General features: G+C 43.8%; 2 protein-coding genes across 2 annotated transcripts in view; one reads left to right on the plus strand and one right to left on the minus strand.

Annotated features, from left to right (window-relative positions):
* The window catches only part of LOC146193362 (uncharacterized), a 105,039-nt gene extending 101,915 nt beyond the window's left edge, over nt 1-3,124 (minus strand). The window contains exon 1 of the mRNA XM_084600525.1: nt 3,072-3,124. Coding sequence (XP_084456651.1) covers nt 3,072-3,124 — 53 coding nt within the window. The remainder of the gene's footprint in view (nt 1-3,071) is intronic.
* A 300-nt stretch (nt 3,125-3,424) lies between these two features.
* Nucleotides 3,425-4,138, plus strand: LOC146193363 (uncharacterized). Its single transcript, XM_084600085.1, has one exon. The coding sequence runs from the start codon at nt 3,425-3,427 to the stop codon at nt 3,776-3,778; it is 354 nt and encodes a 117-aa protein (XP_084456211.1). The 3' UTR covers nt 3,779-4,138.
* Nucleotides 4,139-12,449: the final 8,311 nt, after the last annotated feature.

A 12,449-nucleotide genomic window follows, 5' to 3' on the forward strand; every position in this document is an offset into this window, starting at 1 on the left:
TGCTCCCCGGGCACTGTCACAGACCGAGTCACGACGTAGTCTTAGAGACGAGCGCCGCTCCCTCGCAGATCAGTGGGCTTACCGAACAGCGGGTTGACCTCGGGATCCGAGCCGCCGAGCAGTAGCGGTTGCTAACCCGCAGCAACACTTGCTCTAACACTGGGTACATTCGATTATATGTCCCGAACTGTCTGGGACTACTTGGTGGCAGCTGTCTGGCGTTGGATTTTACACGGGCAGCCTAGAAGTCCAGCCCACCAGTAAAGCTCCTGGGCCGGCGGCCATATTGAGTTAGACTCCGAAAGCATTCTGGGTACTTTCTGTGTTCAATATAACTATAGTTCTGCATACGCACTCTTAAAGCAATGTAGCGCAATACGGCTGTTCTGTCGCCATGCTCTCTTTTCTGTGGTCTCATTGCTTCGTGTTTTTTTTTTTCGACTTGTGGCTACGAAGCGAGAGCCGCATGCGCTCAACCCCATGTCGTGCAGGCGAAAATCATGCTTGTTCCTTTAATACGAGGGTGGATGGGCCCTCATGTACTAGTAATCGTTTACAAGCGTCTCTGCTGGCTTTCCGAGGCATGGCTGCTAAAAAGCAGCCATATAGCCAGCGCTCACAGCTCCATCACAAGTCTGCGTGGTTATTGCGCTGAATGTGGTGAAATATCCATTGAACAAAACTCTAGGGGCCTTGAGAAAAGTTTCGTCTCAGCCAACGTTTTCTACATTGAAAAGTTGGCGCAGTTATCCATTTTCATATATTAAAATAATTAAAAAACAATGTTGGTTTTAAAAACACTTATTTCAGAAAACTGAGAGTTCGACTCATTTATAGTGCAACTGGCAACTGCAATAAAGTAAGGCATTTTTGTTGACTGTTTGTATTTACCAATGCCAGTTTTGCATGATCGCTGATTTAGTCTGTCCGTTTAAACAGACGTTTTTGTACAAGTCCTGCTGATCTTATAAAGGCTTCAACATCTGTAAATATGTTCATAGAAACGTACTTCGGCCGTACTTGTCTTCCTTTTCATGGCTATAATGCTTTTAATGGTTTCAGGTTTCAATGTGCGGGAGCCGTGGGGTGCTAGATCTACAAGTTTGACAACTTCATAGTACCTTACAATAGCTTCCTTAAAGTTTTCTCTCACTGGCCGAGTGTTAAGATCCGCGTAACGCACCACAGCCTGCTTCTACATACGCTATGCATGCCCAACACCATCTTACGATCATGTAGAATGTCATCCGTTTTTAATCGGGAGAAACCTCATGCCGCGAAGTTAAGTGTAGAACGAAAAATCCTTTTTAAGAGCTCGTTGGGGGACATCTTTGAAGAAAACTGCGTCCAGCAGTCCAAGGTAATATGGTCAATAGTTTCATGCGTTTGCATAGAAGACAGTAAACTCCACAAGAACCAAAAATACTTTCTCTTGCAACCATGGTTTAACCGGCAAAGTCCGCTATATATTCAAAAAGGGGTACTTGAGACCACTTAGCGGCCACGGCGAGTGTTTTTGCTCATTATAACTAGGTTTAGGTATAGTTAAACATCCGCCATTTGACTCAGCTGCCCCTCAGTGGCCTCCTCAATCGAGCATCCCATTGAACCGGAGCCTGATGGCGGAGGCCACGGTTAAACCTCCGCCGCTTGAAGAGGCGGCTCCCAGGTGGCACCACGCAGCTGGAACTGGAGTTTTCCGAGCTTTCGCATTATAATCGCTTTAACTGAGATAGACCCTGTCATCTTCCTAAATGGCCCCATGCTTAAAGAGACCGCTTTCGTCAGTGCGTCCTTGCATAAAAAGCAACGTTTCCTTCGATTCACCCACGACGTGATTTTATCCTCCTTTCTCAGTATATGAAGCCACCATGTTTTCAGCTTTCTTTTTTTTTTTTTTTTTCAGTTGGCGTCCATGGTTACTAAAACTTTAGCCGACGAGGGGCACATCACAGTGCCGTGCAGCATAAGAGCAGGTAAAGGGCAATGCATAGAGTGATCGAAGAAATATGGCTAAAAATCGTATATAGCGCTTCTAACAAAGGAGCAGCGGAATCAAGTACTAAGCTAGTTTTTCGTTTCATCAAAAACATTGCATACCTAAGATTGAGTGTTTGATTCATTTAATGCGTAGCGTTACACATCAATTCAAACGAATAACTAAATAGCAAAAAATATCGATATAGCGCTCTGAAATTTCTCTAGGTGCATAGCATCTTGATTCTAGCCGGCAACGTTCCGCACGAAACTTTTGCTTCACAATCAGGTATTCATATTTGATGTCTTCCAAATCATATTGCTACGAAGATGACGAAGCGGGCAGTGGCGCGGTACGGAGCGCTCGCGCCAGGCCCGCTGGACATTCAATCATATTTCATCGTCATGTCATCACGTCGTTCTGTTTCTGTTGTCTCGCCGTGTTTCATCGCTTGTCATGCCACCACGTAACAATATTCTGACAGGGCTGCTATACGGTAAGTAACTCAAAAAATGTTCGGTGACCTGCAATTTTCTGAACTGAGATTTATTTGCTTTGCATAGAGTGCGTTTTTGGAGCGGGATTTCTCAAATATACGTTGAACTGAAAATATCATTTCAAGTGACGTTCTCCCAAGTCACGTTTCACTGCAGTTAGAATTTCAGCTTGCGTGCAAACGTTATAATGCTGTGAATTATTACGTATCGTGCTCCTCTGTGACTGATAGAGACCTGACAGAGAGACTGAACGGTGCATAATAGTTGCAGAAAGCTAAAGCTCTCAAGTTCCACTCATGCCCACCTTGTCTTGGTCAGCCGTACCGCGATCCTCATAATGGTCATGCACGACAGAGCTTAAACAAAGAGAATATTTTTGAGTATAGGAAAATTTATTCACAGCAAAAGGCATGTTAAATATGTTAATAATGAAACTTGAATACGCGACTTTTGAAGTCTTCTTGAACATGCCGCTTTTATCCGATGTTAAAAGTTATTAGCGAGAGGGGATAGAAGAATTTCACTCTTCGTCTAAATTCTCCGGACCTAGTGTTTTTTTTTTTTTTTTTTGTTTAGCCTTGTATCCGGGCGCTTACAGCCACTTTGCCACCACCCAATCCTCAAAGGCCGAGCGGACCTTCTCCTTCATCTCTGAGGAGCTTTGGAATGTTAGGGTAACCGTAGAGAACGGTTTTAGATAGCTGTTACGCAGTTTGCGGAAATCACGTGGCTTAAACTATAGCGCAGTCTAGGGTTACGAGAAGACGTATCTGATCTACAGTGAAATAGTTAGCCTGGTGATGACGTAAATGAGTCTGTGTCCATCCGGGCCAGACGCTTTCGACAAGGACCGGATATCATACATGTTTGTTAGATTAGCTGAAGCCAAATAGTGCACTGAAAAACATGTAATCTGAAATAAAATCCCATTTTCTCACATTTCAGTGATATGTCACCGCAGCTACGACGGTTCGGCGGGACCCTGCCGCTCGTGCTGCTTCCACTGGCGCTGGCGCTGGTGCTGGCGTGGAGGTGCGGCGCCGACGCCCCCTGGGCGACAACGCCATGGCCGCCGCTCGGGATGCCCCACCGGCCCCTGCGCTGGGCCTACTTGGCCTACGGTTCCTCGTTTCTCCCCTGTGACAGCTGGCTCGCGAGCTACTACATGCGCCGGGACAAGCTCAGGGACTACCCGTACTGTGCATACGGTGGTCGAGGACTCTACAACATCCGGCCTAAGCCGACAGTGCACGATCGCATATACGGCCGTCACAAAGGACCTGCCACTGACAACGATGACTGAAGAGCGGCACACATGCGATACCTTCACCTGCGAGGGTATTTCTGATATTCCGTACAAGCGGTGCTTTCCAACTACAGTTTGCAAAGCTACTACAACAGTCTTAAACTAACATGGGCAGGAATCACATTTCTTACGCTTGCATCGTAACGAAAAAAAAAAAAAGAAGAAAAGATCACAGCCCTCGACAGCCTTGGTTAATCACCAAATCTCTTACATACGCTGGCGGGAACATGTTGATATTGTTATCCTCATAATAAAATGCACATACCCACACAAAAGAGTCGGCAAAGAATTAGAGCGTACATATAGTTTTTGGAGATATATATTTACATGGCCAAAAATAAAATGATTGCTGGGGAAAAAAAGGAATAAACGAATAGATTAATCACCATTTTAATATTACTTCTCAATTCTTCCTGCGGCACCTGCGCTGGTCCTCGTGCGGCAGCGTTAAAAGTAGATGTATCAAACTGTTGCTTCTTTGCTTTGATCCCTACTGGCAGAGCGAGACAAGCAGGACTCAGTTTGAATGCCACTGCGACTGACGAGAGCGAGAGAGCTTATAAATATAGGACTGGCATTTTTCATTTTGGTTTGTTTTCTTATCGATATCAACCTCTACTTAACCATGCGCAAAGCTTGTTTAAAAGTCTGTTGGCTCCTACATTCGTCTATCATAGCGAGCCCCTCAATTTCCTTTCAATTTTGTTCTATTAATTTGCGAGAATCTCGGTTCTGGCAGTCTTGAAGCCATAGGTAGCGTAAGAGGGTCCTTTCAAAGCTCTCGGCCTCCTTGCTGATCGTAGCGTTACACGTGACACACAGTAACAGGACGTTCCACGTCCGCCGCTATGGGTGAGGGCGACGCTTGTGAATACTTTCAAGTAAACGGCTGGGTAGCCGTCAATGTAGCCATCGAGCGAGAGAGAGGGCGGAAGCTGTAAGAAAACCCTTTCATTAAGTGCCCCCCTGTAAGTGCCTTTCATTTGCGTATCATAACGAGCCCCTCGGGTCCCCTTTAATTACCTGCTTAATAGTTTGCGAGGGTCTCAATTCTGGCAGTCTTGAGGCCATAAGACGCGAAAGAGTATTTTGGCACAGCTTTCGCCCTCTCTGTATATCACGTTCCGCGTTCCACGTCCGCCGCTATGGATGAGGATGGCGGTGGTGAACACTTTCAAGGTTCGGTTACAGAAGTAGAAGTTTGGACAGCTGCAGATGTATTTCAGTTGGCAAGAGCGCATGGATGCGCTATTTGAAGCTCGTGTGTGCGGCTCTCAACATCAACGCGCTGTTTTACTTTCTGCTTTGGATTTAATTATCATTTTCTCCAAAATGATTACAGTACTCAGTCAGGCCAATAGCGCTTTTCTTGGCTACTCCCACATATATTCAAATTATTATATATATACTTTGTGTTTAATTATCTTTCCCCTAAACAGATTACATTACTAATCTCTGTGATTATCCAAGTAAACATTAAAAAAATAGACATAAAGTACCATCCCCAACGCTTTCCTTGGCCTCGCCGACTGTTGGCTTCTTTCCTTCACATATATATATATATATATATATATATATATATATATATATATATACATTTATTTATTTTTTGTTCAGTGGCGCTAGTGAACACTCAGTTTTCGGTTACAGTCAACATAAATATCCAATAAAGCGGAAGGTCTCACAGCCGTCGTTGTAGTTCAGTTAGTAGAGCACCGAACGCGATATTTGGAAGACGTGTGTTCGACTACCACAAACGGCGCGTTGTTTTCCCTCCTCCTTTTCATTTATATTCCTTCTCCCAAAAATCCTTACAGTACAAAGTCTCTCAAGATAACTACAACGCATTGAAAAAATAACAATAACATACACTGCTGACTTCGTTAATTATAAAGAAAGCGCAGTTATATATATATATATATATATATATATATATATATTGCCGCGAAACCTTCAAAACAGTATTTGTTGTTTTTTAACAGCCGCCGGCATACAGGCTTATCACTCTGATTCTGGACCGCGTATCAGTTCCGTAATCTTTGTTTGTTACTGCTCGATGTCGCGAGTCACACCTTTATCAGTTTTGTTGTAGCGCAAGACGCACCGAGATCTGTCTCGAAGGTTCCGGCCACTCGCTTGTCTCTCCACAATGTTCCAGCCCGTGCTGGTAGCTGCTTGCGACGTTATCTAGATTGTTCTGTGCAGCCTTTAAATTGAGCGTTGCCGAGTGTGACGGGCATTCTTTGTTCGACGATCGACGAGCACGTTTGTTTCTATCGCCGCCGCCGAGTTGCTTAGTTCTTTTGCGGGCGCAAGTCAGCCCAAATAAAGAGTTTCTTTAGTGCAATCATCGACCCCGTCATTTGTGTCGTCAACCTCGTCACCGCTACGTGACAAAATATATATAAACAGGATGTCACACATCTTTCCCGATTATCTATTTTATTCCCAACAGTTTCGGACGGTGGACCGTCCTTCTTCGAGGTAAAATTGAATCAATTCTACCCGGAAGAAGGACGGTCCACCGTCCGAAACTGTTGGGAATAAAATAGATAATCGGGAAAGATGTGTGACATCCTGTTTATATATATATTGTCACGTTTATATATATATATATATATATATATATATATATATATAAATTATAAAGCGAAGTGTACCCTTTTTTTTAAAGAAGCATTTTATTGGACTCGACGTTTCGACCAGAAGCTGGCCTTCATCAGGAGTGCGAATGCAAGCGATGCGGATAGGTTCTATAGGTTAACGTACTTGGCAGCTTAAAAAAGTATTGAGCGAAGTGTACGCTTCATTTAAAAACATTTTATTCGACTCGACGCATTCGCAGTCCTTATGCTGGCCAGCTTCTGGTCGAAACGTCGAGTCCAATAAAATGTTTCTTTAAATGAAGCGTACACCTCGCTCCATAATTTGTTAGGCGGCCAAGTACGTTAAATGTTCTCGCATCACATCAGTTCAGTTCAGTTCAGTCGTTCAGTCGTGTCCGACTCTTCGTGACCCTATTGACCATGTCACGCCACGCTTTCCGGTCTCTCACTATCTTCCTAACATCACGTAATTTCATCTGCAGTGCCTCGAGGATGCCATCTAACCATCGCGTTCGCTGCCTACCCCTTCTCCGGCGACCCTCAACCTTTCCCAACATCAAATCTTTCTCCAGCGACTCCTCTCTTCTCATCAGATGACCAAAGTAGCTGAGCTTTAACTTTAGAATTTGACCCTCCAATGAGCAGTTAGGGTTTATGGTCGACAATATTGACTGATTTGATCTTCTGGCAGTCCAAGGAACTCTCAAGAGTCTTCGCCAGCACCACAATTCAAACGCGTCAATTCTTCGGCGGTCAGCCTTTTTCACAGTCCAACTCTCGCATCCATACATCACAACTGGAAAGACCATAGCACGAGTTATACGGATCTTGGTTGGCAGACTAATGTCTCTGCTCTTTACTAGGCGGTCAAGGCTAACCATTGTTCTCTTTCCCAGAAGCAGGCGTCTCCTAATTTCATGGCTGCAGTCTCCTTCCGAGATAATCTTGGAGCCCAAGAAGAGAAAATCTGTCACAGCTTCCACTTCTTGTCCCTTGATGCTCCAGGACTTGATAGGGCAAGACGCCATGATCTTTGTCTTTTTAATGTTCAGTTTAAGCCCAAACTTCTCACTCTCTTCTTGTACGGGCATCAGAAGTCTCTTGAGTTCCGTTTCACTTTCTGCCATTAAAGTGGTATCATCCGCATATCTAAGGTTGTTGATACGTTTTCCAGCAATCTTCACTCCAGCTGAAGACTCGTCCAGAGCAGCCTTCCTCATGATGCACTCTGCATATAGGTTAAATAGGCAGGGCGACAGTATGCAGCCTTGCCTCACTCCTTTCTCAATCGGAAACCAATCAGTAAGACCATGCCCAGTTCTGACTGTGGCCTCTTGCCCTTCATATATATATATATATATATATATATATATATATATATATATATATATATATATATATATATATAGTGTAAGGGCGAAAGCTCTGTTAAGCAAGATTCTCAAAGCTTCCACTCGGCGAGCAATACCGACCGAATGTTTAGAGTTTATTCAGGGCTCATTGGAAAGAACGCAAACCGCGTGTCGGGTTCAGAGTACAATGCGCTGCGAGACTTGGTAGAGGACTTGCATTCCCGTACCATGAAAACCCGATTACTTTTAGCGGCCATTATTTTGTTGACTGTTTACTTGTGACCTGTGGAAACAGAACACATATGTGTTAGAAGAGGTGGGAGGCCGGAGTTAAAGCACACAGGAAATAGGACATGATTTTTCGAAATGTACGCCAGCTAGTGCAAAGCTCCTCTATCGATAGAAGAAAATTACAAACAGCTTTACAGAACATGTAAGGAAGATTGTATACAATAACACGGACAACCTGAGTGTTATATGGAAGGTTTTTACGCAACGACCAAGTATTAGGTTCTGAATATAAAACGTTCCTTTTATGCGAAGAGATGAAAACTTAGTTGCGGTTTATGTCTGGTTAACCCTAGTTGAATTGCGATAGTAACGGCGGAAGCTTTTTTGCCTGCTACATTATTCCCCCATCACACCCTATCTGTGTAAGGTGCTACATTATTGGAGACTCTTAAGCTCATCGTTTAAGAGTATGGCACGAGATCGTTAAGCTACCAGCCCACATATAAATGAGAAGGGTTCAACGCTGCTAAACCGATTGTGGAGCGAAAGCATTAGCTGCCGGTTAGCGAGCGTTCTTCTTCCTCTTCTTCTTCTTCCTCCTCTTCTTCTTCGTCGCGGCTGTTCGAGGTCGAACGTGGCCCTTGCCGGGACGACGCGACTGGCCGAAACCTGGCCCAGCATTGCTATCGCAATAAAACTGTTAAGTTTGGGCCAGTGCAGTTGCGTATAGGCCCAGCTGGCTTTTGATACCCGAGTTCCTAATTGTGCCACTGCAGCTTTGATAGGGACCTAAATATGTTAAGAGAGTCCGCGGCATTTCACCTCTTCTTGGTTCCTAATTATGCAGAAGAGCGCACTAAGGCAGTTTAGTTCAAGCTCTTATCCCAAAACGCCTGTTTCCAGCAGCATTTACGCCAGGTATTACATGTGTAAAGAGCAATATCTATATCCGAAGGATGACATGCAGAAGCGATCAAGCAAGCAACAAAGAGCGCTCGGTAATAAGTGAGGGGGGTAGTAAACTATTGCTCAACATATAAAAGTAATATGTCTCTCGAGAGGTGATCAGGGATAGCGAGGTGGCGAAGTGGACAGTAGCGATGAAACAACTTTTATTTTATTGCTCTTTTCTATGAATTAAGTGTTGAAAAATAATTTGATTTCAGAACTAACTTCACGAATTCCATGGTTTGACTAGATTTCTAACGCAATTTGGGGGTCATTAGTTAAGACCGAAGATTTGAATTCTGGGAAATCTCAAAGAGCCTATTGTGTAATTGACGCACCGTGGAGAGCACATGGGTATTCCTTCGTGCCGGTAGGAGGGCCAGTATTTAGCGAATCTTGTGTCATGGAGTACCTTTCCGCGTATTTTGTTGCATCATGTACAATTTTGTGTATGCCCAACGTGAAGCTAAACATAGGTATATGACTGGAATTTTTCCCGTCAGTCTCACAAAAGCTGGCCATAAAGCAATGATGTAAGTATGACATAATTATTTTATATGAAAATGCTATAGTGAAAAGGTGCAATGAAAACATATATAGTCGTATATTGTTTAGACGCAGAGAACATCATCGCTCATTCCTGGACTTCATAAAATCAGCCAGCCTTTTTTCATTAATTTAATCATTTTTTCATTCTTTATCTCTTACCCATGATGCCGTGAGGCAATAATTATCATTACAAAAAAGCATATTATCGACTCTGACTAAATTGCGAACGCAGTACATTTTACTCATTTGCGACTATAATCTCCGCTTAGAGAAGGGGCTTAAGAACACGCAACGGGTGAGTCTTAATATAACAGATGAGACGTTGAAGAGCCCGCAATTCGAGAGTGGAAATAAGAAAATGTTATTACATCAATGAATACCTACAAGGCAATTATTGCGGTAATTGTTAGTCGAATAGCGACAGCCATACACCTCTATCATCTAAATGATGAGAGAGGCTGGCGTAAGAAATAGCAGGTAATCAATCATATTCCCACTGCTAACCAGTTGATAGAAAAATGTGCAGAACATGGCGATCTTTTTATATAGCCTTCATATATTACAAATTCGGAGAAGTAGAAACCTAAGAAGCCAAGCAAACTTTGCCGAAAAACAGTGTAGACTAGGCACTAGGGAAAGTGGAGTATATCTATAGTAGCTGCGCAGCAGTACCGCAGTCCTCTTTTAAAAAAAAGTAAAAATAATTCTTTCGGTAAGTGAGCTATAGGTAATGAAGTTCGTTTTCTTCAGTTCATTCTAATACTTGTTCTAAGGAGGAATCCAGGAAAATTGATGGGAAACAGTTTGGTTTGGGTTCATGGAAAATGGCTTAGTCACCTGAGACTCGCCGACCACACTGTTAAAATTATGGAGGCGAACTACGATGGATGATCAACAGAGAGCTTTAGAATTGCAGCCCTCTTCACATCATTAGATGCACGGATGTCGATATTTCCTCTGCTTTGGCTGAAGAACCAATCTTTAAGTTTGCTTTTGGTTATTTTCGAGAAACACTATTCTAGACTGTTACTAAAGTTGTCCAGCTTAACCAAATTGCACATGTTAGGGGCTTTTGGATAGTATCTTGGACATCATTGGACGGTCAGTCTTCAAGTCATTCAGTTTGCCGGAACCGAGTTTTGGTTTTCAACTTCTGATACCTGCCAACATTCCTATCCAGTATTTCAAAATCATTGTTTTATACATGAGAGGGAGGTAAAAAATTCTGAATCGATTATAAATTGAAGAAATTTGGGGGACACAAGCACTGCCGTTAAGGGTATGGTGCTATAGCAAACGCCCAAGGAAATGCTTTTTAAACTTTTTGCATCAAAAAATAAACTTCTTTATATTTGTTTTTTAGCACGCCGGGCGATGACACCCTTCTCGTATTTCGATAAGTCCCAGTGCGCGTTCTGCGGAACGCACTGTTTGCGTTCGATGTAACGCGAGGGACTCCCATGTTAATGGCACGACGCAAGAATTTCACACACGCGGGTCATGTTTTCTCACTTTTGCATGCTTTATTTTTTATATTCCCATACTTAGCACCAGCAAACATTGCCTTTTCATTTTGAGCACTTTGACTCTTTAGAACACTCCTTTTTTAAAATGTTTAATTTTTCTATTACTTCAGTTAGTCAATCAATTTTACACCCTAAGCTTTATTAAAAGCTATGGAGCACTATGGAGCATTCCCAAGTAGCAAAAAGTGAGATGTGATGTAGGGCCCATGCTGGGCCCATGGGAGCCGCCCATACAGGTTCTAGGGGTATTTCCAAATCGTGCCCAGAGGGTCCTCGTGTGTGCTGCCCAATTTTGCCACGATCGGCCCTGATTCGTACCCGTGTGGGCAGCCTTATTTGGAGGTTCTCAATCGGCCCAGATAGCCGAATGTGGGCAGCATACTAAAATAAATATGGAGCACACTCTTGTACACGATGGTGCCGTCCCATTGAGGAACGCCTAATGGTCATGTCGGTTAATCCCTCCCATACCCGAATAGTACTGATGCGACATTTACGGAAGCCAGTTCGATTTGGACTGGCCCGCGTGTTGCCCTTGTGGCTTGAGGTTGGCATTTTCGGGGCTGCCCAAGTCCCATTAAGCCTCAAGTGTGAAGCGTTGAGCCCTATTACTTTACCTGGTGTTCTATATTAAGCAACACGAGATAAATTCTTCCCAACACTAATATAATGCGCTGAACCATATTCCCTGTAAATGTTGGTTTAAGATTAATTCCTGCTCTCTGTGTCGAATACTAATGGTGCCGGGCATATTTAGAAGTAGTTCAGTAAATACTCGTAAAACGGACAGTCACAGCTGCATATTTCTGTCAATACTGCATTACTAACATAGTTGCTAGAGTATAAAAGATATAGGCTCGTCAGTGCGGCATAAATATGCTTTGAACACTTATGTGAAACCTCCAGAAGAAACGCGTGTACTATGATTTCCATAAATAAAATTGCACCCTTAACGGCAGGACGGAGAAGTTTCGGAGTGTTAAGCCTGGGGGGGGGGGGGGGGGGGGCTACGGCCTATGTGGGGTCCACTGCGATCTTCCATGGGCAGCCCCTCAATTGGGCTCATCATATTTTTACCGCATAGAATCCGAATATAATTTGCATTTGCCCGCGAGTACACAAATAAAGGCCAACGTGGATAGCGTCGGGGCATGCCCCTTTTTTAGCCCGGCCGCAACCATTGCGGGACCCATTCGGCTTCTAAATGGGCAGCCCCAATTGTGCTAGCCCATCTTCTATCTGCTTTAGGTCCACATTTGCCTTACATCTGCCCTAAAGTGACCAGGGAGAGACCGACGTGGGCAGAAGCGGGTATACCACTTTCCAGCCTGCCCCAGCATATGCGGAAACTATCGAGTTTTTGGTGGGCAGCCCCATTTGGGGTATTCCAGAAGATTTTCTACATGAAGCCCACAGTTCCGTCAAACATTCCCTCGAGTACTCCTCCCGGGACCAA

Source organism: Amblyomma maculatum, chromosome 4, assembly GCF_055883805.1.
Source record: "Amblyomma maculatum isolate TAMU_Amacu chromosome 4, ASM5588380v1, whole genome shotgun sequence".
Taxonomy (NCBI): domain Eukaryota; kingdom Metazoa; phylum Arthropoda; class Arachnida; order Ixodida; family Ixodidae; genus Amblyomma; species Amblyomma maculatum.